Source organism: Mytilus galloprovincialis, chromosome 10 (genome assembly GCF_965363235.1).
Source record: "Mytilus galloprovincialis chromosome 10, xbMytGall1.hap1.1, whole genome shotgun sequence".
NCBI classification, from domain to species: Eukaryota; Metazoa; Mollusca; class Bivalvia; order Mytilida; family Mytilidae; genus Mytilus; species Mytilus galloprovincialis.
In genome coordinates this window covers 32,718,116-32,745,190 of record NC_134847.1, presented here as the reverse complement: position 1 = coordinate 32,745,190, position 27,075 = coordinate 32,718,116, and the positions used below count along the sequence as shown (strand labels likewise).

The window sequence follows — 27,075 nt, the reverse complement described above, 5'->3', positions numbered from 1 at the left end:
ACTTGCCCAAGTTCATTCTCTATAAATTAGTCCTAGTTCCACCTCTCAGTAAATATATATTAAAAGCAGAATTGACAGTTAGTTAATTATAATCCCTAATCATATACATTTTTTACACAGAAACAAATTGGGTCATGCATGGTTACCACCAAGACAAGTTCATGAGTCCTTGACCCATTTAGACTGAACTCATCAGTTTTAAAACAGATGAGTCCCAAGGTATATCAAGATCCTTTGACTCAAAGTAATTAAACTATAACAAGATGTGTGTAGAAATCATCATTAATGACAAAAAAAGGTGATATTATCATAAGTTTTCTAAATGAAGTCATGGAAGTTCAAATAGTATATATGCATGTACAACAGAAAAATTGAATTGATGAGTTAGGCTTTGTCAAAGTAAAAATTTCATCATGGTCATGGCAAAATTATGAGTCTTTGTACTACTGTATTGTAAAGTGGTTTTTTTTTTGTATGCTTCAAATGAATTTTCTGTTCCAAGATGATGTAGGGAATGAAACACTAAATATTCATGTACCTGCAACAGCAAGATGAAAACATATGATTGTCAAAATCTAATATAATTCCTTCTCACATGATACAGCAAACCAAATATAAATATATCGAAGTGATTTGGTGAACACCAATCTTGATTTCAAGTTTTTTTTTTTTTTAATGAATGAATTACACCAGTTGACACAAGGTCAATTAGCGTAAACGATGTAATTAAGGAAATCAGTTCTTACTGCAACATAATAATCATGATAATATAATAACAGAAAACTTATGGGAAAGTTCACAAATTTCGAAAGTCAGATTTTTTAATAAGCATGATAAGGAAGTAAATTTAAATGAATTCATATGCGATAACATTGTACATAATTTGATCTTTTTGAGGGATGATTCTACATGTATATACTGGGTTGATATTTATAAACAACAGATTTTTAATATACGGAGTACAGAACAGAGGAATATAATGATAATATACAAGCCTTTTACTTCAAATTTAACAATATACCTTATCCCTATTAGTCCGCCATTACTAGACATAACAAAGATTCCCGTAAAATTTTGACGTCATAATACAAAATATCTGACACCACAATGGAAAAGTGATTGATGTAGGACGTCAAAAGTTCAAGCGGCCGGACAGCCGGTATACACCTTATCGCTATTTGTCTGCCATTACTGGATATCTCACAGGTTCCCATAAAATTATGACGTCATAAAACAAAATAGCTGACGCCACAATGAAAAAGTGATTGTTGTATGCGTCAAAAGTTCAAGCAGCCGGATCAGCCGGGATTAGCGACAAGGTGTATTAGCGATAAGGTGTATGTAAATATCATGGGTAAATATTATAATTGATGAATTTTGATGGAAATTTTTTAAAAGGTGTTATATTTACAAGCTGTGACTTAAATGTTAAATATGAAGTGACTTTTCCATTATGTTTCACGTTAAATTGTCGTAGAGATATATAAAATAATAAAAATTGCACAACACTCAACATAATTTTTTAAAACATAATCTGAACTGTCTCGATTCTGAATGGTAAATACTGCTGTTTACATAATAATGTGACATAATGACTGGACATTATCGTAAACTGTTTTTGAAGATTCTATATGTGTCACATTTGTATATAAACAAAGAAGGATATTTTTCAGTCATTACCCTCAACATCGCCATATTTATAATTCCTCTCGTATCTATCGGTTGTTTTCGGTGTATTGATACACAAGGCCGAGAAGACTTCCGAATACACGTTATTTTCAGCAAGCATCATGGCTACGGGTGATTCCAAAGCAGAATCTGCAGATAAATCAGAATTGAAGGCTAATTCGAGCATTCCTTTAGCAGAATTTGTAGTATGATGCTTTATTCAACACACACAAAACATTATTATCCTTTCAGTTGAAAAACTTATTTGTGATTGTTTATATATCCCCATAGACATACATTCATGACCAAACAAAAACTTATACCCACGTGTTGTGTCATCATACAGTTGTAATAAAACACGAATTCTTTAATTTTAGTATCTCTGTTATATATTTTTTGATATTTTGTTCAGGTTATTTCATTTTTACTAATACATGTAGGTGTTTGCACATATTAAACTTATGGAAATTGAAGGATATGAATGTATAAAATGTATCACTATTATGTATTGTCGCCGTCAGCTGAAATTCGTAGCGGTTATCGGTAAAAATAATCTAAACTATCAATCGCGTTCACTCGAGATATAGTTTTTCACATTCCATTCATAAATCGCAAAAAGAAAAACCACTACTGACCTACCTTTTAAGTGATCACACTGTAATAATCCTGACCTTCACATTTTCCAGAATATTTTCCATTGTAATTCCGCCATCTTCGTTTCTATGAGGATCATTTGTTTACATATGACATTCGTCACTGTACGCAGTTTCCTGAAATGTTCCTTTCATTGATGTGATAAGGTTTCCCGCGCTTTATGCAAATTTTATGAAATTGAACTCCACGGAAACACTTCCGGTAAAAACAATGGCTGATTCCACCATTCAAAATCGTCTATGAAAAAGTGAAGGTCAGGATTATTACAGTGCGATCACTTAAAAGGTAGGTCAGTAGTTGTTTTTCTTTTTGCGATTTATGAATGGAATGTAAAAAAACTATATCTCGAGTGAACGCGATTGATAGTTTAGATTATTTTTACCGATAACCGCTACGAATTTCAGCTGACGGCGACTATAGCAGTGTTCTGTTGACCTAATGCTTTTGCTTGGGTTGCAATACTCCTTTCATTCATATGGTTGAGTGGTGTCTTGTGCCTGGTTGAGGATGTGTGAATTTTGTCTTGTCTGATAGTGATTGATTGAAAGTCACAGAGGGCGAGGCAGTTGTTGGCGACAACAATAATTGAAAAGAAATTCTGTTTAAGTCTGTTTTTTAGAAACTTCTTGTGATTTATCAATGTTATATTTTTTTAAAAGTTGCATTACTACCACTTCACATCAGATTAACAAGAGGTCGAGGTCCTGCCCCTTAGGTTATGACCGAATAATATGCAATTTCAATGTTTTAGTTTTCTGCTATAGTCCGTTTGAGAGATCAATGCTGTCTATATTTATATATGTATTTAGCTACTTTAGTGTCAGTACACATGGTACATGACTAACGTTTTAATTTGAGACCCTGTGAATTAATTACCAATTTTCAATGTTAACTTTTCTGTTCATGATAAAGTTTGATAGGAACTGCTTGAATATAACATTTCAGTGTGACAGTAAATTTTACACAATGTCCTCTATGTTATGGTACATGTACATCAGCTTTAAATTCATTAATTTATCAGTTTTGTTTTACTGATCCTTGGCTCACACCTAACAGCAAGCTATAAAGGGCCCAAAAAAAATTACTAGTGTAAACCATACAAACCAAAGGACTAATCTGTAAAAAAAAAAGGAAACGTTTATGAACCACATCAACAAACGTCAATAACTGAATATCAGATTCCTGACTTACATGTACATGTAGGACAGGTGCAAACAAATGCAGCAGGTTTGAACGTTTTAATACACTTGATACCTAACATATCTATGCATATCATTATTTCCATTGGCTTGATTGGTGCATTAATTATATTTGCAGGAAGATGTTGATAGTTTTATGAAGAGAGAAGAAAATGAATCGGCTGAAAATGTTTTAGTAAGGCTGGATGAACAACATAGGAAATATAAATTTATGGAATATAATATATTAACAAAGAAAAGCAGGTTTGTTTATAAATATTAGGATTACTTTTAGTTTACATGTTATATTTATTAGGATATAATGTCTGAAAGAAAAGTAAAATAAAAAAAAATACTGAATTTCAAGGGAAATTCAAAATGAAAAGTCTCATATGCAATTGCAAAATAAAAAGCTCAAACACATCTAACGGATGGAAAACAACTGTCATATACCTGACTTGGCACAGGCTTTTCCTAATGTAGAAATTGGTGGATTAGAACTGGTTTTATAACTAACCAAACCTCTCACTTTTATAACAGTTGCATAGAATTCCATTATATTGTCAAAAATGTGCAAGTCAATCAGACATGATGGCATAAATAGACAAAATACCTAAACAAAACAAATAATTAATCAATTTATTAACCAATTGATTAATTTATCAATGCATTAATTAATCAATCAATTGATTAATTAGTCATTTTGAATGTAATGATTGATATAAGAAGTTTTGTTTTCAGATTGAAACAACAGATCCCAGACATTAAAACTTCATTAGACATTGTTAAACATTTACAGTCAAGGAAGGTAAGTCTAGCATAACTATTTATATTTTATATTCATGCATCCATGAAATGTTTTTATTTGAGAACTGCAAAAAAGAGAAGGAAACATTAAATATATGCTAGAGAAAATAAAAACAAAGAAGAATTAGTATTTTGTTCAACTCAACATAGGGATAGTGATCCAGCGATGGCAGTGGTGGTGTTAGCTAGCCTCTGAAAATCTCAATATTTCAGAATGTAGAAAACCTAGATCCTTTATACTTTGTATATAGATTCCTTATGATATGAAGTTTCCATCTGTCATACGTCCATTGTCCTTGACTACTTGAAAAAAAGTTAAGATTTTAAGTATTTTTAATTTCTGTCTTATTATGAGTAATACATGTAATAGGATAACTATATTTTTGGTATGTGCCTACCTTGCAAGGTCTTCTTGCCCGTCAGACAGTTTTCACTTGACCTCGACCTCGTGTCATGGATCAGTGAACAAGGAAAAGTTTTCATGGTTAATTCCATATCTCAGATACTATAAGCAATAGGTCTCAGATATTTGGTGTAGGGATAATTGTAAGTATACATACATATCCAACTGGTTTATGTTGTCTGTCCTTGACCTCATTTTAATGGCTCAGTGGTCAAAGTTAAGTTTTTGCGTTTTGGTCTGTTTTTATATGACCACATTTTATTTTGGAGGGGTGTAGTATAATGCTATGATGTCGTCTGCATCATCATCGTTGTTGTCGTTGTCCTATTCACATTTGTTTCTGGACAATACCTTTAGTTTAGTGAATGAATATCTATGAAATTTTACAAGAAGGTTCAATACCACAAAAGGAAGGTTAGATTTGATATTTGGGAGTATGGTACCAACAGTTTAAGAATTAGGGGCTAAAAACAAGCATTTTCTAGCTTCCAGACAATAACTTACACAACAGCCCGGGTGGATTTTGCTTTTTACAACGGCCCACCGTGGGCAGCCCACTCGTGCCCACCCTAGCTATAATCTCTTTTTTGTAAAAATAGGGATTACAAATGCTTATCTGCTTTTTTCAATTGACTGTACTTGCCAGTCTTTTATTTGAACAGAAGAAATTACATGCCCACTCCTATGGGTGGGCAGAGTGGACAAGCTAGAAATTTTGCCCACCCGGTGCCCACTCCCACTGTGGACAGGTGGACAAAGCAAAATCCACCTGAGCTGTAGTGTATGTATAAGTGTATGGATCTCTCTTAAATTGTACTAGGAGGTTCCATACCATGAAAGGTAGGCTGGATTGAGTTTGGGGTAATTGCTCTAAGGGAGGGGGACTATTTCTCTAATATTTTGAAGGGGTTCTTTTTATTTTCTTTTCAAAATTTTTCAAATTTCAAATATTTGAAAAGGGCCAAGAAGAAATCTTCAATTGCACAGTATTGGGCAATAGATTTTTCAGATCTTTTACCACATTTAATTTGTGTAAAAATCCTATATTATGTCAAAAATTTGATCACAATCCAAATTCAGACAGTATCAAGCTTGAATTTTATGTCAAAATTTGCCCCAACTGTTCAGGGTTCAACCTCTGTGGTCGTATCAGACTGCGAACAATGAAGCATTTTATTTTATTATGCCCACCTACGATAGTAGAGGGGCATTATGTTTTCTGGTCTGTGCGTCCGTTCGTCCGTCTGTCCCGCTTCAGGTTAAAGTTTTTGGTCGAGGTAGTTTTTGATGAAGTTGAAGTCCAATCGACTTCAAACTTGGTACACATGTTCCCTATGATATGATCTTTCTAATTTTAATGCCAAATTAGAGATTTTACCCCAATTTCACGGTCCACTGAACATAGAAAATGATAGTGCGAGTGGGGCATTCGTGTACTGAGGACACATTCTTGTTTTTAAATGTTTTTTTACTGGGATACTACAGGAATTTCCAGAGATCTATGTTTTCTTTTTATGCCCCCACCTACGATAGTAGAGGGGCATTATGTTTTCTGGTCTGTGCGTCTGTTCGTTCGTCCGTCCCTCTGTCCGTCCGTCCGTCTGTCCGTCCGTCTGTCCCGCTCCAGGTTAAAGTTTTTGGTCAAGGTAGTTTTTGATGAAGTTGAAGTCCAATCGACTTCAAACTTAGTACACATGTTCCCTATGATATGATCTTTCTAATTTTAATTCCAAATTAGAGTTTTTACTCCAATTTCACGGTCCATTGAACATGGAAAATGATAGTGCGAGTGGGGCATTCGTGTACTAAGGACACATTCTTGTTTATTATGATATAATCCATTACCCTTGTTATCTTATTTTGTAGGAATCCACCGATCCTATGGAAACCCAGTTTTTGTTATCAGATCAGGTTTATGCAAAAGCTAAAATTCCTCCAACAAATAAAGTCTGCTTATGGCTAGGGGTAAGTTGTTATTGCAATAGTGAGAATTTTTTCAACAAATTGTCTTTTAATGGTGAGGGGCAAGTCGTTATTGCTATAGTTAAACATTCTCTGACTAAAAAAGTCTGCTTATGGTTAGTTGTTAGTTTTTATAGCAAAAGCTAAAATAACTCTATCAAAACTGTCTGCTCATGGTCAGTAGTATCTTTTTTTAGCCAAATCTTAATTTCATGAACAAAGATGAGGGGGGATAGGACCTTTAACTAGACTCCAGGATCGGGCGTTTTTAATCTCGGGATTTTCGGATTGACCCTTTCTGTATCCGAGAATTCTTTCTTCGAATTTTGGGATGAAAGGATTTAAATTTATTTGAATTCGGGACCTTAGGATTTCATGTTTTTAAGTCTGGGATTTCAGGATCAGGACACTTCCTTACCACCCTCAAAGATAGTTTGCTTGTAAGTTTTCATACTGAGATAAGTTTTAAAGGGCAGAAAGTCATCATTTACTGCTGATTATTTCTGACAGTAATTTTACTATAATTTTCATGTAATGAGAATTATTTCTATGAAGACATTTTATTTAGATTTAAAATTTATAGCAAATGCCATCTCTATATAGATTGCAAGTGATGTACATGTGGAAGAGTGTAGTTTGAAGTAGTTGAGTATGCCAAAGTTAGACCAATTTGTGTGATTTATATTTTCATGGGTTATTTCCCTTTTATAGTAAATTTGAAAAAAAAATCCCAATAGTTACTATAAAACAGTTGAAAAATGCTTACATGTATTTTTGTTAAGACCAACTGCTTAGTCTGCATATATCAGTAGTTTTTTTCACTGAAGTCAAACAGAAATATCTTTAAAAAAACATTCTTTGAAAAACATGTTTTCTTGTACTAAGAATCAATAGGTTTGTCCGTGTTGTCTATTGAATTACATTAGGGCTATTCCAGAAAAAAATGTATGGGGGGGGGTTGGAAGGCACATTATATTAATAATACATGGGTGATGGGTATCAGAGCAACTTTTCACACTATAATGCACTATAATTCTCAATTACAATTGTCTGGGTGGTGGGTGCTGACAAAAACTGCCTTCCAACCCCCTCATACATTTTTTTCTGGAATAGCCCTTACTTTATTATAATAAAATCTTTAAACAACATCTAATGTTGATATGTACATATTGTATAAATACATCCCTGTATTTCAAAAAAATTGTGGTTTTAATCATCTTGATGAGGGTAAATTCAGAAAATTCCTAAATACACATAATTTATTTAAGAAATGACTGTTATATTTTTTTCTGTCTATGAAGAGATAACATAAAAAATGTGGTGCACACCAGGGCTCACACTACTTCAGAATTATAGGGAGAAATGACCTTTCTTTTTGAAACTGATAGGGTGAACTGGTGAAATTTGAAAGAGAAGTGCTCAATCGCGCAGTGCGCTACAATGTTTGGATTTTACTATAGTATAAAGGGTTACATGTAAATAATGTTCTTTTTATATTATTCAATTCATATCTGAGTATACAATTAAAGTAACATTTCAAATAAAAAAAGTGATAAACTACCAACTAAATTTTTAATATGTAGCACTAAAAAAAATATTTTTTTATTTTAAAAAATGTAAAGAAATTATAATATATCAATTACAATTTAATTCAAATCTATCTTGTGTATGAAATTCAGTGTTTTTCATAAAAAATATAAAAGTTACTAAGCTGGGCCATAATATATTTAAATAGTCTCAGAGTTTAGCAACTTTGAAACAATCCATAAAAAATAAAGGGAATTATATACAAATATATCATGCTTACAAGGGGTATTTGCCAAAAATACCGGTTGAGAGGTAAACAAATTTCCAGAGCCGTTAGGCGAGGGAAATTTGTTTACCTCGAAACCGGTATTTTTGGCAAATACCCCTTGTAAGCATGATATAATTGTTTAATTCCACTGAATGTCCTTTGTTTCTATCTTGACCTCAGAATTGACCTCAAAACCGATATTTCTTAAAAATACCCCTCGTAAGCATGATATAATTGTTAAACTCCACCAAATGTTTTTTTTGTATGAGTATCAGTCTTGACTTCAGAATTTTTTTTTGTAATCAGGTCCTGCTAGACTGTTTAATATTTGCTACACCGAATGCTTTTTTTTTGTATCAGTATTAGTCTTGACTTCAGTTTTTTTGTAATCAGGTCCTGCTTGACTGTTTAATATTTGCTACACCGAATGCTTTTTTTTTGTATCAGTATTAGTCTTGACTTCATTTTTTTTGTAATCAGGTCCTGCTTGACTGTTTAATATTTGCTACACCAAATGCTTTTTTTTTGTATCAGTATTAGTCTTGACTTCAGTTTTTTTGTAATCAGGTCCTGCTTGACTGTTTAATATTTGCTACACCAAATGCTTTTTTTTTGCATCAGTATTAGTCTTGACTTCAGTTTTTTTGTAATCAGGTCCTGCTTGACTGTTTAATATTTGCTACACCAAATTATTTTTTTTGTATCAGTATCAGTCTTGACCGCAGATAATTTTTGTAATCAGGTCCTGCTTGACTGTTTAATATTTGCTACTTGTATATGTATATATTGTAATCAGCTGTTCCGTGTTCCTCACTGTACAATAATCTTGTTTTTAAACTAAACTGTTAATAGTCTAGTATGAAGTTTAAATTATATTACAGAATGGATTTTTAGTGGGTCAAATAAAATAACACAGCTTATGACAAAGCCTGATAACCATCGTGACTTAAACAAATTAAACCTACTAACTACTGTGTGACAGGCTCAAATGACACAAAATCCTACCAACACAAAATGTGATTCAAGATGAAGAATAGCAAAAAAACCTTTAAAGAAATGAACAATATTTTCAGCTGGGGATAATATTTTGCAATTTCTGTTGGATATAGGTCCAAACTAACAGTGACATCTGGATGAAGAACAGCAATAAAAGATACATTCACGCCTTTCTTTGTATACGTTTTATGAGTAAATTCGAGTTGCAAAAGACGAAATTTGGACTTTCTGATTTCGAATTCATATCTTGACACTTAGGCACAATATAAGATATAACACAAATCATAATATATGTTTGATAATTGATATTAAATATTTCAAAATATTTTTAACAAATTAAAATACATGTAACGAGTCAGTAACTTGTAAATGTAAAATTTAAAATTCCAACGATAAACTTTCAAATTAATGGCGCTTTAGGTCAATAAGCCAACAGACGCGTCGAAATGTTTATGGCTGAACCATATTAATGGTAACATTGCAGTCGTGAAACATGAAACCAGATCCTGTTGAATGAGGAGCAACTTTAGAGTCAATTTTCACCTATTGATTTGTGTTTGGAATATTTGTGATATCCGTTAACGGTTGAAGCTCCACTTCTCCCTGCACTATTTCATCAATAATTTCATCAGTTTGTGAAGCGGAGAGAACCAATTCATCCTCCGTTACACTGTTGTCGAATTCTACAGTAAGATTTTCACTTTGAGTTTCAGTAACGGTGGTAAATTCAGACACAAATTTAGACATTTCTCGTTTCTGTTTGTTTGTTGTGTCACGGCAATAAGATTTGATACTTTCCTCACTACGGTGGCCAGATATAGTGATAATGTGGCGTCCTTCAAATCCTGCTTCATTCAAAAGCGTAATGCAAGTTGCACGAATACAATGGTTACTATAGACTTTGGACAAACTGGCAGCTTTAGAAATAGAAGTCATCATATCACCAAGTGTGTTTTTACCCAATGGCTTGTTTTGAAACCAACTATTACCATTCTCATCAAATTCATCCTTAGGTCTTTGCAATAGCGCAGAACAATTTGGGTTTCTTTTCTCTAAATATCTAACAAAAGATGCCAGTGGGCACATTGCAGTTTTTGTTTCATACATTCTACTCCCTTCGGGTTCAAATTCCTCAGTTTGGGCACCCTGATGATTTTTTGTTAACTCTGATGTAACTTTACTAACATAGCGCTTACCAGAATCATCGGTTAAAATGTCAAAATCGGACACTTTCAGGTCTCTCAAGTTTTCTTGTCCCCTACGACAAAAATACAGCATGACTTCAAAGAACACCTTGTTAAGCAGTCCAGTAGGTATGTTAGGATTAAATACACGAGGATGATTGTAAAGTTTGACTATATCACCTTTCTGAATACTTGGTTTATGTTGAATCTTTCCCTTTCCTTCTTGTCTCATTTTTTTACACATGGCTTTGAATGCATCGTTGGCATTATTGAAAGTAGAATCTGCCATGATATTAAAAGATTTACTAACTGGTGGATTTCTGAGAAACCTATTCAAGCTCTGACGAACCACTAAGAAACTGCTACGAGTATAGAGTTCTCCGTTATGGCGCCGCAAGTTGATATAAAATCCTTTCAAGAGTGTACACAATTCTGACACCGGCAAATTTTCAAATTCAACATCAAGTTCCTTTGCCAAACAATAATCCCGTAACAATTTCACTGCAAATTTTGTTGACTTTGCAGTATTCTTAGAATTAATGTTGGTTAAAAGATGATAAACGTCATCTTCAGATGCATCTCCAAAGCGATTTTGAGCTTGTCTTGTTGAAACGTCGTCTGCCATGTTTTCCATCGTGTGTATCATGCGTGTGTATGTGTACTTATCGATATTGCCATGTAAAGTCTAGAGGTCTTCGAAAGATGAGTTATATTTAGACAAGGTATTTTCCATCTGCCATGGTATTTGCTAGCAAATACCCCGGCACATGGAATTCCCTAAGAGCAAATTCCCCGGCAGAGGAAAAAAATCCCAATAAATAGAAAATTGGTGAAAAATACCATGGCTTTCATCCAATCAAAAGACAGCATTAACACATGAGGTGGAATTATATACACCAATCAATTAGATGTAACCAAAAGTCTCTTAATGCATGTGGAATACGTAATTGTTCCCTTTGGGATCAATATTCTTCTGTCAGCTGTTCTATCCGTGCTTCCATAGTAATTATTGTAAAAGTACGGATTTCGGTCATAGCTGGTCCGGTTCAGATCTGTAGTTTAGAAATCTGTCAATGGCGGACGAATGCAAGAAAATTTACAAAAATAAAAGATGTTTGACAAGTTATTTGGAAAGGAACATGACGTTTTTAATGCAATAAATGGATTAAACATTTACTGCAGGCAACATTTATCACGTAAATGAAGTAACAAACTTATTTTGCCGCTGAAATTTAGGTTGATATACTTTTTCGAGTAACAAGCACCAGAACTTGCGAAAATGCACGAAGTGATAAAAAGTTGTATTTTTATCAAATAACCTGCTACACACTGCAAAGACAATGCTTCAACCTCTTTTCTTAAGATAATGAATCGTTTATGTCTAAATTTCTTTAATTATCAATAAAAAATTGATGTTTCATCAACTTGGTAAAAATTGAAAATTTCTGATGACGGAATCGACTGAAAGCGAGTATTGTCAAGAACAGGGCGACTTGTTTTCGCTTTTGGGGGTCGAGGAAAGCGAAGTGATGGTCGGGAAAGCGACTTCTTCACCAAAGTAGCCTGGTAGCGTGAGCCCTGCACACTGAATAACCCTCGTAGCGGGTTATTTTAAAAGGTGCACTACATTTTTTATACGCCCTTCAAAATTTTGACGGGACGTATTATGGTATACAAATGTCCGTCTGTCCGGCGTTGACATGTCGCTCCGCTTATCCTAATTTCAGGAAACTCTACATAGTTGTTTCTTATGATGGTCAAACGATCTGTATACTTTTTGGTGAAAATAGGATGTAAACTTTTTGAGTTATGGGACTTTATAACTAAAACAGGGGTGTGTATTTTTCACATGTCATGCTGTATCTCAAAATGATTTCTGATTATTGCTTTAAACTTCACACACTTCTTAATAATATCAATCCAAAGATCTTTATACTTTTTGGTGATGATTCAAAATTTAATTTTAGAGTTATTGAGTTTTTTGTTAAAAAGGGGGGGGGTGGGTTTTCACATGTCGCACCATATCTCATAAACGATTTTAATATGATTATTGCTTAAAACTTTACACACTTCTTAGTTATATGAATCTCAAGATCTGTATACTTTTTGGTGATGATTCAAAATTTTATTCTAGAGTTATTGAGTTCTTTTGTAAAAAAGGTGTTTTTTCCACATGTCATGCTGTATCTCAGAAACTATTTATGATTATTGCATAAAACTTTCACAAAAGACAAAAGACGAAGGGCGTATCATAGTCTCATGGCGCAGCTGTTTATTTATGTTATTTCGAGACATTTCAAGTTACAAGATTGGTAACAAAGGTTTTATTGACACATGAGGAATATTCACAAATTATTTATATTTTGATATAGAAAGTAAACATACTCTAGTACGCAGTACTTGGACTGGACATGTAAATTGCATTGACTTATAGTACTTGTAATTTGTTTAAAATTTGTTTAAACAATTCTATTAATTTTTTTCATAATTTTTATCTGTTAACTTTATTTCATCGATATTTTAACTTCCAAAAACTGCACCTTGAAATACATATAAAGTCTGGAAGAGGTCAGAAGACAAACAGCAAACTCTTTATAAAGCCATATTCAATTGAAGTCAAAATGATTCAGAGATCAATGATGATAAAGTGTAATAGGTGACACAATGTTCATTTATGTCTGTAGTGAACTTTTGTGGTTTAGTAAATAGATGAAGTTTGAAGTTATCATTTTAAAATATATAAAACAATTTTTTTTCTAAAAAGAACTAACGTTATATTAAACGTTAATTCATTCTCATCATTCAAAATGTTTTTTTTTTTTTTTAATTCATTGTAATCAGATGTAATCATGATTACTTTGCCAATGTAATCATTAATTTAATCAGACACTTTCAGAAATGAAGTAATCATTAATTTGATTTAATCGTACAAATAACAAAGTAATTGTAATTTAATCAATTACATTGAAAGTAATTGGACCCATCTCTGCAATGCAGTGGCGGATCCTGGGGGGGGGGGGGGGGGGGTTGGAACCCCCCTTTTTTTTGGATAATCAATGCATTTGAATGGGAGCAAATAGTTGGACCCCCCCCCCTTTTACTCTGGGTTCGGAACCCCCCCTTTTTGAATTGGCTGGATCCGCCCCTGCAATGTTGGAAGTTTTATAATGAACATCATCAGTTTTTGGTCTTAATGATAGACCTTATTTGAGGGCATTAAATGATTTTTTGGGAGGCTTCACCAGTTATGTATGAAAAAAAAAGATTTCTCTTTAAGTGTTCCTTCAGCATTGTTTAACCCTTTCACCGATTGCTGCCAAGACAGAAGCTACTCTGAGACGATGGCGTCCCTGGCTACTATTACTCAAGTTGGAAATATTCATAATAAATGTCAATAAAAACTTGTTTGTAGTTATTTGTGTATTTATTTTATTCACTAAGACCATGTTCACAGTTTTGTTCATGTTTTGACAATTTTTTCTTCATAAAATATCAAAATTTTCAAATTTTCGTCATTAGCAAGGTGAAATTCTCAAAATTCGACTCTTTCACCCCAAATCGTAATTTTTTAACCCAAAACGGCAAAATTTTGAAAAATTTTATGAGGCTGTACAAATTCCTCACACTGATCGATGTCCATTCCAACTGTTTTGTACATAAAACGACATTTTATGTCAAAAAAGTATACTAGTTTGGCTTCAATTCTTCCATATTCTTTCAAAAAAAATGTTCCCTCATTTCAAATTCTCGTAAATTCCGTAAATTTCCTCTGATTTTGACACGGTTTTCAACAAACGGAACCGCAATGTTTACACTTTCATCCGGGTTATCCATCAAAGAAAGATAACCCACGTTTGCACTGTTTGAGCGGGAAACATAAAAGAGGTATTCCGATCCCGGTAAAACGGGACTCATCGTCAGCTGTCTGAAGCGTGAATCCCGGTAAACCGGGACTCGTCGGCGAAAGGGTTAATAACATATGTAGCTGTTGTTATCACTAGATATCAAAGAGTACTGGTGAAATCATAGCTTGCATAAATTCCATTTTAACTTTTAGTTAGGTGTGAGCAATTGCAGTTTAACTTTTTTTTTAAACAACTAAGATGTCAGGATGAAGAACAGCAATATTTTCCTGGTATTTCATGATATGTTTATTTTCTTGTATACACCAGCCACATTATTCATCTTTGCTCATTCTTTTTCCCCATCAGATATTAAAGTTTTTTCTTGAACTAAGGCAATTATTATGTATTGTGTATCTCAGTAATGCAGTTGGCTCTATACACCAAAATGAGTGGTAATATAAGTTGGTGGGAAAAAATGAATAATTGAAGAGACGGGAGAAATACATTAAATAAACTATAAAATGATATACAGAGAATGCTCACTTTTAATTCAATCTATTAAATCTAAATCTAATTTAGCTTTATGATTTAATCCAGTTTTCTCTAATTTCAGATATTTTCTTTATGTACATTTTAGCTTTATGGTTTCATCCAATGTTTTTCTCTAGTTTTTAAATATGTTCACTATGTACAATTTAGCTTTATCATTTCATCCATTATTCTGTAGTTTAGAGAAATGTTCACTACATAATTTTTAGCTTTATGATTTCACAGTATGTTCTCTGATTTACATATATGTTCACTATGTACACTATAGCTTTATCATTTCACAGTATGTTCTCTAGTTTTCAGATATGTCCACTATGTATAGTTTAGCTTTATCATTTGATCCTTTTTTTGTTGTGGATCCTATATAGAGAAGTCCTTTTTCGCTAAAACAAAGTGAATACGGATTGATGATACCTATGTCTGCTGTATCATAGTGGGTTATATATTGTCCTGAACTATTCAGAATGTGGAATATATCCATATTCAAGTTTGTTACAATGATATTATCTAACGGTGTTACTGCAAAATTGGTGGGTTTAAATGGTTTATCAGGGCAATTGATTTCAGAATGTCCTTTATAGACTTGAATGACATCTCCTTCATTGAACACCACAACTTGGCCATTAAAATCATTGGAAAGTTTGTCTAAAATGAATATCCTGCCATTACTTGTACTTGTTATCCTCCAAGGAAAATTAATGATGGGTGTATTGTTTTTGTCATGTTCATATATAGTTTCTGGTTCTCCCGTTGCATTCATGGTTATGATGCAGCTTCTTACTGGTGTAGGTGACCAGTCTGAAATGGCTCCTACTAAGACTTTGTTACTTTTAGTCACATGAACAGCTACCATAAGTAATTGATCAACTTTGTATTTTGTATTAGTGATTTCTCCAGTTTTGTCGTTAACTAGTTTAAGTTCAGAATAACCAGTAGATACAAGAAAGTCTGCAGATTGAGTTATTGCCATGTCGAATACTTGTTTTTGTATCCTGTGTACATCCTTTAGATTTCCTTCTTCAGGTATTGCTTTATTTAATTTGCCAGGTTTTTTATGGCAACTGATCCATATGGATTCATCAGAGCATGCTGATACATTGTCAATCCTTGATACTCCAGTAACAAATTGTTCAGAAATAGTCATTTTTATTGGTTTGTTGTTTTGTAGAGAGCCGAAAAAATCTTGAGTTATTTCCTCTGGACAAAACTTTGGTATACGGCTAATGTTCAGCTCTAGTAGTTCCATTTCTTTAGAGATGGACAGCTCAAGGTCACAACTGCAACTGAATACTTCGACAGCATCTTTAGCATCGATAATATCTTGTAATTTAGAAATTTGATCATCAACTTTCTTTTTCAATTGATTTGCTGTTATTTGCTCTTTTTCGATTGATTTCTGGTGAAGACTATTTTTTTGGTCCAGTTCTGTTTCTATTCTCTCAGTGAATTCATCATCTACTATATTCAGAGCATTTATTTTCGCTTTCATTTTCTCCTTAGTGTCTTTGTACTTTTCCTTTCTAGATTTTTGTATCTCTTCTATTTTTGCATCACATTTGTTTAATATTTGCAAGTTTGATTGAACTTTGACTTGTGCTTGTTTCAGCCAATTTAGTTTGGTTTCATAGCTTTCACTTATTTGTATTAAGCAATGCCCATTGTGTGTCTTTGAAATGCAAAGAGGACAAACTAAATGATTACATGACTCACAAAACAAACAACAGTTTTGTCCAGTGTGATCTCGGCATTTAATATTAGTGAAATCCATTTCTTCGGCATACAGTCCAATGTCCTTGATATCCACAACTCTGTGGTCCTTTGCATTTTTAAACTTTGCATGAACTTTATCGCGACACTTGATGCACATAAGTAAATCACAGTCTATGCATTTTAAACTGATTTTTGTCTCTGTTTCACATAGACCACAGCTTAATGGAACCTGTCCTTTCTGAATTGATTGACAAAAAGCCATTTTGAAGTGTAAGATATAAAAAAATATGTCTGCCCTATTACTTCCCTATGCTAACTGGTCTAGTTTTTTGTTTTCTTTAATTTTTTACTATGAGCTAAATTTAAATATCTCTTAGGAGATAACACTTTTCAGTGTTATCATGCAGACACACAAATTGATTTTGTTGGAAAATTATCTAAGTTTTTATGACAAACAATAAGATTTTTAAATCTTTTTAGTAAAGATTGACACACACCCATGGGTTTAAAGAAAGAAGATACAGCACTTATTTTAAATTTTTAAAAGCTATTTAGGTGAATATTAAATGAAGAATATCTATTTAAAGGAAACATAGAAAAATATATGTTTATCTAATGCTAACTGCTATTGTTATCATGACACTTGATATACATTAGTAAATCACAGTCTAGGTATTTTGAACTGATATCGAACTGATTTTTGTCTCTTTTCGTCTTTTCCAAATTGATTCAGAACAAGTCATTTCAATGTCCTTAAATTCAATATGTTTGGTTTATTCTACTTCATTTGTACTTTACTTTTCTAATCTAGCCTTCTTTACTTCTGACAGAATTTAAATGTCTATAAGGAGAAAAAACATAATGTCTACATAATTTTGTAGTTGGATACCATAATTGGTCTGTTTAAAAAAAAACCAATTTGTGACATATCTTTTTAGAAAAATAAAGGCCTGCTTTATGTATCTATATTATCTACTTATAACTAAGTAAACAAAATTAGACATGTTTTATATATTGAACTGGCTAAGTTTTTAAAAATCACAAAATTAATATGACACATGTTGGTTAGAATAAATAGATTTTTGAGAATAGCAAAATTAATATTACTTGTGTCATTTATGTTGGTTTGAATATTTAGACTTTTTGGAAATTACAATTTATATGCCACAATGTTGGTTGGAATGTTTCACCTTTTCAGAATTATAAAATTGAAATGACATAATGTTGGTTGACATATTTAGGCTTTTGACAGTCACAAAAATTGATATAACATGATATTGATGGCAATATTTTAGCAATACAGGATGATGCATTTGTTGATATAACATGATATTGATGGCAATATTTTAGCAATACGGGATGATGCATTTGAATGATATAAACATGATGAAATAGTATGTACAGCATACATGAACAGAAGATCATAATAATAGAAAATACTTTATGATTTCAGTGATTATTTTGCATGATTAGGAATACAATGATATGATTGGTCGAGAGGACTTGTAGTTGATATTGAAGTTGTTTATTTTTTGATAGATGGCATTGACCAAACTTCTTTTCGTAACCAATGTAAATAAGATGACGGGGATAAAAGCACGAACAGGTTACAAAATTTTTAGGGCTGTAAATACCGGTAAATACCACTGGTAAATAACGGAGGAGGTATTTACGGTATAATTTACCGCCTAACCTTGATTTTTACTGCACCTTAATTGTTAAATTAAATAATAAATACTAACACATTCTTTTGATTGATAATAAGAGTTTTTATTGTAGTTTATTTTTATCCGATATCAAATTTCATGGAGTACATATTTTTGCTTTAACCAACAAGTATATTAATGCGACCAGGCCTATGCACTGACACAAATATGAGGGGGCGGACAGAGGGTACCTTATTCCTTTCTCCAGCCCCCTCACTCCCTGTCTCCCTTTATCCTGTCTGACCCTCAAATATACAGTTTACGTGTGATAGAGTTATGAGTGTGGAAAAATATGATTTTGAAGAATTATAAGGATTAAACATTTCTTTTCTGACTTTTATTTGTTTATGAGTGAATTGGTTGAGTTTATTCACCTTCAAAAAGGCATTTAAACTTATATTTAAAATCATGAATTATTTCTTTTTTTTTTGCAGGCAAATGTAATGTTAGAATACACATTAGATGATGCAAATGACTTACTAGATACAAACCTAGATGCAGCAAATAAAAGTTTAGCACAAGTGGAGGAAGATTTGTGTCTGATCCGAGATCAAACCACTACATTAGAAGTCAGTATCCTTTCAAAATTATAGATAACAAACTCTGAGGAGGAATAACTTAACAGTAAATTCAAAAATTATTGTTGAACAAAAGACAAAAATGCAAGATTAGTAATTATAATTTTTGAAATGCTGCACATACAAGCAGTGGCGGATCCATAAATATTCATAAAGGGGGTCCCAATGACTGCCTAAGAGAGGCCCGCTCAATTTATGCTTCAGTGATTGTTTATATAATCCCTCAAAAGGGTGAAAAAAGGGGGGGGGGCTATGCACCCTGGGCAACCCCTCTAAATCTGCCTCTGACAAAAATTGCTGTTAAAATATTTAAATTCAGGTTTTGCAAAAAATTGCTGTTAAAATATTTAAATTCAGGTTTTGCAAAAAATTGCTGTTAAAATATTTAAATTCAGGTTTTGCAAAAAATTGCTGTTAAAATATTTAAATTCAGGTTTTGCAAAAAATTTTGTTTCCGCAGTAATGAAAATTCAGCAAACAGTTCAGAAGTTATCCATATAGTAACTAAAGTTGGAAACACGGTAACTGTGTATCATCACCACCAGATATAGGTACCTTTGGCCTGGTTCATTGTCTAAGTAAAACAACATTACTTTACAAATACCAGCGTATAGCTAACTCAGGGTACCTATATGTTGGTATATGTATGTAGTAATGATATTTTTCTTAAAAGACTTGTCTGTCAAAACAGAAGTTGTAGACTCGATATGCTGCATAGGCGATTTACTCCTATCTTAATTGACTTGGGTTGTCAGATTTCCTGCTGTATGTTGGAGGTTCTCTCTAAGGCTCTTGGACTTTCTTCACCAATAAAACTGACAGCAAGAGATAGTCAATTAAGTGCTAAAAGTGGCCTTAAACCTTTACCAATCAATCAATCAATTCAGTGAGAATTAATGATTGATTATTAGAAAACAATTTTATTCTTAAAATTTTATTGTAAATGTTCTTCAAAAGGGCTTATATATTTTTAAATTTTCTTTTTTTTTTCTTTTTTGTGGGGTTCTTGCCTTATTGGTACATGTATATACTATTTCCTGTCCCTTCAATGACAATGATAGTGTTTTTTGTCGAGCCTGCAACTTTTGTAGCAGACAGCTCGACATAGGGATAATGATGCGGCGGTGTTAGCTAGCTTCTTAAAAGCTTTATATTTTAGAAGGTAGAAGACCTGGATGCTTCATACTTTGTATATAGATGCCTCATGTTACGAAGTTTCGGTCAGTCACATGTCCAATGTCCTTGACCTCATTTTCATGGTTCAGTGACTACTTGAAAAAAGAGTTAATATTTTTTGTAATGTTGAATTCTCTCTTATTAAAAGTAATTGGATAACTATATTTGGTATGTTCGTACCTTGCAAGGTCCTCATGCCCGTCAGACAGTTTTCACTTGACCTCGACCTCATTTCATGGATCAGTGAACAAGGTTAAGTTTTGGTGATCAAGTCCATATCTCAGATACTATAAGCAATAGGTCTAGTATATTCGGTGTATGGAAGGACTGTAAGGTGTACATGTCCAACTGGCAGGTGTCATCTGACCTTGACTTAATTTTCATGGTTCAGTGGTTATAGTTAAGTTTTTGTGTTTTGGTGTGTTTTTCTTATACTATATGCAATAGGTCTACTATATTTGGTGTATGGAATGATTGTAAGGTGTACATGTCTAGCTGACAGGTGTCATCTGACCTTAACCTCATTTTCATGGTTCAGTGGTCAAAGTTAAGTTTTTGAGTTTTGGTCTATTTTTCTAATACTGTATGCATTAGGTCAACTATATTTGGTGTATGGAAATATTTTATGATCTATATGTCCGTTACACAGGTTTTATTTGACTTTGACCTCATTTTCACGGTCCATTGCTAAGTGTTAAGTGTTTGTGTTTTGGTCTGTTTTTCTTAATTTATAAGCAATAAGTCAACTATATTTGTTGTATTGAAGATTTGTTAGCTGTACATGTCTGCCTGGCATGGTTCATCTGACCTTGACCTCATTTTCATGGTTCATTGATCCATGTTTCGTTTTCTTGGTTAATGTTGAGTTTATGTGACAGTTGTAATAAAGCTTTATATTTAGGTCTATCAACATAATATCAATGATTAGTAAAGAAGGCGAGACATTTCAGCGTTTGCACTCTTGTTTTTATTCATTATGAAGGTAGCTCTCATACATCCCTTTACATCTTGTGTTACTTTGACATATAAGCACTCTTATCAAATTAAACAGCAGGGGCCAGGCCCGTAGCCAGGAATTTCCAAGGGGGGGTTTGTTGGACTCATGAACTCGACTTTTAACAGTCACAATTTGAACAAAACGTTGACTTTAACAGTGCTTATTTGATTTCAAGGGCGGGGGGTTCGTCCGAACCCCCGAACCCCCCCTGGCTACGGGTATGGGGGCCTTGATGGCAAAGTGGTCTTATAGTAGTTTTTATACATACATATTTGAATAAAATTTTATCAAGAGAAAAAAAGTAGTTACTACTGTAATCACTAGCAAGTCAACACTGAGGTTATGAGTTCGAACCACACTCTACTCCAACCTTTATTGACTATGATTGTCAGTTTCCATATCCAAGGTCTGCGGTTTTCTCTGGGCTCTGGCTTCCTTCATCAATAAAAAACGATATAGCCCTAAAGTGGCTTTAAAACACCAAAAAATTAAGTCGAATTAAAACACCATGTCCAGGTTCTTGACACAAACAAGTTTTGGGTCGTAGTTTATCAACATTTTATTTTATTTATTAAGGAGAGTTTTATAATGTATGATTTCCTTAACCAATCACAGACATGGCTAGAGTATATAATTGGGACGTGAAGCGGAGACAAGCGCTACAGGTTACCAAATCATAGCACCAATCCATCAAATCCGGTCTGCAATAGTGCTTTTTACACTGTGTTCAATGCATTATCATTTGGAACATCAGCTCACACAAGCAGAAATTCATTGGAGATGAACCGTTCAGAGAAAGTGGAGATAATTTTAAAAACTTTTGTATTTGTTCAGTTACAATTCCTATTAGTTCTGAATTCTTTTTCAAATTCAAAAATGTTTATAATATCAACTTTGGTAATAAAAAAGTTTTCGACACAGATCTAACAAAAACCACATTTTATTAAAAAAAAAATTATAAAATCATTGCTACAGTTTCTGTTAAAGATATTTAAAATTTAGATTATGACTTTAAAAACAGGTTCAATGTTTGTTTATTTTAATATATTTACTGCCTACTTATTATATAACCTGTGATTTTGCTTAGAACACTGACTTAACCAGTCTATATATGTGAACAAAATTTGTGGTGTACTATTACATATATTTATAATTGACAAATTTTTTTGTAAATACACAAATAAAAGTACTGAAAATGGCCGTGTTTTGATATGTTTAGAATGTGTGGAGAGAGAGAGATAAGACCAAGAATCATTGTGTTTTGTATATACTTTATTGAAAATTTTGACATTGAATTCTCAAAATCTTTATTTTTTTGGTGATCCATGGAAAAGATGGTCCTTAATATTATTTCTTTTGTACAATACCAAAGTTGTGTCAGTTTTTTGCAAAATTGTCACCTACTTACCACCACTTTTGGAGGACTTTGTGTTGAAGTAAGAGATCAGGGTTGATAAGTCCTTTTTGGCTACATATGATCATAGTTCTGTTGAGGTGTAATTTATTTGAGTGGGTTTTAAAATAAAAATATTTCTGTTATTTCATTGATCTGATATTGAGATGAAAGACTTAAATGCAGATGTATTTTCTAAAATTGTTGAATATAAAAATATGAGTGTGGAATGATAAATGAGACAGCTATCCAGTAAAACTAAGTACAAAGTTATTTTTTATGGTCTTTTATTTTGTTCACCAATTCCTTGAATGATATTCAAAGAAGACCCTCAGGTGAGCCTTAGGATGATAAATAGTTTTGTCAGTTCCTTTCCCTTATAATTTCTTTTTCGCTTCAGAAAATTTGTTCAACTCAATTGGTGTTTAGTTCCCATATCAAAACTTTCTTATGTGAATGTCAATAAAAATGCGTAAAGATTTCAGTCCTGAATTGTACTTAATACTTTTTTTGCATAAATTCAAGTGAATCAAAATTTGTGGGCTGGAAATTTTCACGATCTATTTTTAAATATTTTGAATAAATTATAGCCTTTATTAGGTTTACCTGGTTGTTAAGATTCGAGGTCAGTCACTGTAGTGATAAAATATTATATGTTTAGAATAATTTTTTTAAAATTTTAAATGTTAAGCAGAAAAGAGTTTTAAATTCACATTAAAATTAGAAGATGTGATAGGATTGTAAATGCAACAACTCTCCACCAGAGACCAAACATAATAGAAGTTAACAACAATAAGTCATCATACAATCTTTAACACTGAGCAAAGCCCATACTACATTTAATAGTTACAACATGTGCAAAATAAGATGCTTTTCATTTGTTTATTAGTTGCTGTGGTAACATAATTTCAACAATATGTTAATCCTCTAAACAGGCTATACAAGTACCTTTACAAGATGCTGACATATAGTTGTTAATTTTTGTGTCGTTTGGTCTTTATTGCAGAGTTGTCTGATTGGTAATGGTACCACATCTTCTTTTTTGTATATGAAGATAATTTACCAACTAGAAACAGCCATTAAAACATTAGGATCTCACAATAGTGATATCATTATTTTTAGTTACTGTAAATTCAAAAATTATTACGTGCATTTATTATTGCAATTTTGTCATTTTTTACGATTTCAAGAAAAATCCTGCTTAATTCAAATTAAATATTACACAAAATGCAAGTTTTAATTATTGCGTTTACAACTCTGTCGCATTATTCGCAATAATAAAAACCCTGCAATAATTTCTGAATTTACAGTATATCTATCCTGAGTAATGCCCCTTGGTGAATTTTTTAGATTTTTGTTGTTTGTTTGCACACTGTCAAGAAAGTCATAAGATGCCAATCTCAAACTTCAAAGACTTTATAACACCATGCTTGTCCTGAATATGCATGAAATATTTGCCACTGGACGTTAAACAACCAACAATCAATCAATCGATATAACACCATGATTAATGGTGAAAAAAACTTAAACACAAACAACTGTCCACAAAACAATTGACTTGATGACTTGTCTGCTTATGTGTCACATAAGTAAAGCTTATAAATTATTGATGATAGATGAGTCATCATGATCACCCCTACCTAATGTTCAGAGAAATATCTAATTTTTTAATTATGCTAAATTTACTATGAAACAATATCAAATTGTTGAGGTTCTTGATTAAATTTATTTATAATTGATATGGCATTATTTCAAGGTGATAATTAGATAGTAACATTTAACCCTTTCCTCCATAATGACGCTTTTTGACGCCACCCCCTTTACTCCATAATGACGCCTTTTGACGCATGTGTAGTGCCTCAGTTGATACGTCTTACCTACGAAAAATCTGTATCAAACCTAATAAAGTTTGTATGTAATATAAAAAGGATATTCAAGAGAATATCTGATTTGAATTTCATTGATGAAATATTCCTTTTTGCAATGCATTGATTCTTTAAACCTGATGATTTTTTTTTTATTGAAAAAATCCTATGCAAATCAAGTATGTACAAAAAAATGTCAATGGAGGAAAGGGTTAAGAGATGTTGTATACTGTAAATTCAGAAATTATTGCATGTATTTGTTATTGCAATTTTGTCATTTAAGACCAAAATGCGATTATTATTTCTGTGATACTGAGAAACATCTGGCTTTATACATATAAAAAAAAAAAAATCCAAAATGTGATTACAATTGTGTTGCAGTTTTAGCAATAACAAAAATTTTACAAAAATTTCCGAATAAACAGTATTTGGTACCTTATATAAATTCTCTTTTAGTCCAAATATGATTTTTCCCAAATATTTATATCAAACATACATTAAGATAATACACAACAACAACAAAAAATATTGGAAAGTACAACAGATCACAGCAAAACCCAACTCATACAAAATAACAAACACGGCCAACAATGGTCCAGATAGCCGGATTGAGCTCATGCTCAAAATGTTGTGGTTTAAATGTGCACAAACCCCTCATGCTACAAGCTTAGCTATACCATATGTCTTACAAGTAAAATACATTACATGTATTAAAAATTGCACATTGTGGTGACCAACAACTTGACCACTACACAGAGAAGCTGGCAAGAGTAGCCACAACACTGCTTTTTTAGAGTACCAAAAAAAATCAGAATTAATTCTTTTAACAGGTTTCATGGAATCATAAATTTTTCAATTGAAATGGGCATTATAATATTTGTGTGGCTAGTCAGTATTAAAAATCTTCAGACCATTGGAAGAAAAAAACCTTTAGCTGAATTAGTATATCGGGCAACATATATGTCTTACAAACAAATTATTCATGATTTGAAATTGACCAATGAATGATAAGCAAGGAACAATCAATCAATCAATCATGTTACTCTTAGATTGTGACAACAACTGGAATAATTAAACATTATTTTCTGTCTGTCCATGTACATATCAAGATTGACACTGAAGAAGAACACCTTTAGATAAAGACACACAGGAAAAAAATATATCATAATAAAAATCGGTAAACGGAAATAGATTGACATATTATGAAATGTTGTGACAGTTTATGTCTTTTCGTTTGAAATACTGGGCAATAAATTCAGCACTATATTACTGGTTAAAATTGAATTAGATAATACTGATATTGTATGATGTCACTTTCGTTGACATGTTTATAATATTCTGACTACCTACAAGCATAAATTAATAAAGATTACTCATAAGATGTCTGATTTGGACAAAAATGCATTTTCTTTGTTAAATTATTAAGTGACAAAACGACTAATAAAAGCTGCATAATAGTATTATATTGAATTTTAATTACTTTTGTCAACATTGTCTACAACTAAGGTGTGTCCATATGATTGTTGCTTGCTGTGCACATTGTTGCACCCATGTTAAAAACCATTTTCGCATATTTCCACTTAAAACTCTACAACTGGGGTAAAAACAATATATCAATTTTCTGTCAGAATTGACTGGGCTAGTAATAAAAAATTTAGTGGACAGGATATATCAATGGTCCTCATTTGGTAGTGATTGGTTGGAGAAAAAATGTCTTCCTGAGGCAGCTTTGATTCTGATTGGACAATTTTCCAGAAGTTTCTTCACTGAAGTTTTAAGACATATTTTAATAGACTGCAGGATATTGATGACGGAAGATTCTTATTCAATGTTAATTTGACAGAAAGCATGCATCATTGCAGACAATTCTCAATGAAAAGCTATGAAAAGTATCATTTTCATCCTATTCTGAATTCATTTTTTAGCAAAAATTAATCTCTTATTGCAGGAATCATTTTTGCAAAGTATTATTTATTGATTATAAACATTTAGATGAACACCTTACAAATTCAGATATAAATACAATGTTTAGAGACTAGCCACAAGGTGAGCAACACAAGCTACCAGGAGCCTCTAGTTTAAATTAATTAAGTTTTCAACATTGTTTTATTTGATAATAAATCATGGGTCAGGTTTTTTTTTTAACATAAAAGGTTATTGTGTACATGTTATTTGACATATTTTTGAACTGATATGAAAGGGAGATAATTTTACAGCAAATTCTTTAATTTTTAGTTGTGATGTCTCAAACATCATCAAGGACTAAAGGTCTCCCATAATACCATGGTGTCAACATTTTTTACAAATTTTTACTCATCTAACAAATGATTTAAGCTTTTTTTTCAGGAAATTGTTTTTAAAAAATCCTAATGTTCCTAAATTGGTTTCCATTATCTAACCTAAGCTTGCCTCAACCAAATGTTATGAAACTTGTACACAATGCTTATTATGCAAAACAGATCAAGTTTGAATTTTGGTAACATCACTTTTATTATTCTAAAGTTTTGACTCTCTACAAATGGAAAAATTGCTGATTTTTTTATTTCCCGTTCTCTAACTTAAGTTTGCCTCATCTAAATGTTATGAAACTTATACACAATGCGTATTAC

The 27,075-nt window shown here is 32.4% G+C and overlaps 4 protein-coding genes and 1 long non-coding RNA gene across 5 annotated transcripts in view; 2 read left to right on the top strand and 3 right to left on the bottom strand.

Moving 5' to 3' along the window:
- The window catches only part of LOC143047402 (cullin-5-like), a 36,768-nt gene extending 35,005 nt beyond the window's left edge, over nucleotides 1-1,763 (bottom strand). Inside the window, exon 1 of the mRNA XM_076220433.1 lies at nucleotides 1,681-1,763. Within this exon, the coding sequence (XP_076076548.1) occupies nucleotides 1,681-1,695 (15 nt within the window). The 5' untranslated portion in view covers nucleotides 1,696-1,763. The remainder of the gene's footprint in view (nucleotides 1-1,680) is intronic.
- On the top strand, nucleotides 1,730-22,406 carry LOC143047403 (prefoldin subunit 3-like). The gene is made up of 6 exons (XM_076220434.1): nucleotides 1,730-1,874; nucleotides 3,640-3,764; nucleotides 4,242-4,308; nucleotides 6,577-6,675; nucleotides 18,892-19,030; nucleotides 21,824-22,406. The coding sequence occupies exons 1-6, from the start codon at nucleotides 1,791-1,793 to the stop codon at nucleotides 21,886-21,888; spliced, it is 579 nt and encodes a 192-aa protein (XP_076076549.1). The 5' UTR covers nucleotides 1,730-1,790; the 3' UTR covers nucleotides 21,889-22,406.
- Nucleotides 9,369-11,415, bottom strand: LOC143047399 (uncharacterized protein KIAA1958-like). Its single transcript, XM_076220425.1, has one exon. It carries the CDS (start codon nucleotides 11,291-11,293, stop codon nucleotides 10,007-10,009), a length of 1,287 nt encoding a protein of 428 aa, XP_076076540.1. The 5' UTR covers nucleotides 11,294-11,415; the 3' UTR covers nucleotides 9,369-10,006.
- Nucleotides 15,020-17,140, bottom strand: LOC143047398 (uncharacterized). Its single transcript, XM_076220424.1, has one exon. The coding sequence runs from the start codon at nucleotides 17,011-17,013 to the stop codon at nucleotides 15,334-15,336; it is 1,680 nt and encodes a 559-aa protein (XP_076076539.1). The 5' UTR covers nucleotides 17,014-17,140; the 3' UTR covers nucleotides 15,020-15,333.
- Nucleotides 19,083-20,014, top strand: LOC143047406 (uncharacterized). The gene is made up of 2 exons (XR_012969545.1): nucleotides 19,083-19,354; nucleotides 19,469-20,014. It is a non-coding gene; the product is annotated as an uncharacterized LOC143047406 (long non-coding RNA).
- Nucleotides 22,407-27,075: the final 4,669 nt, after the last annotated feature.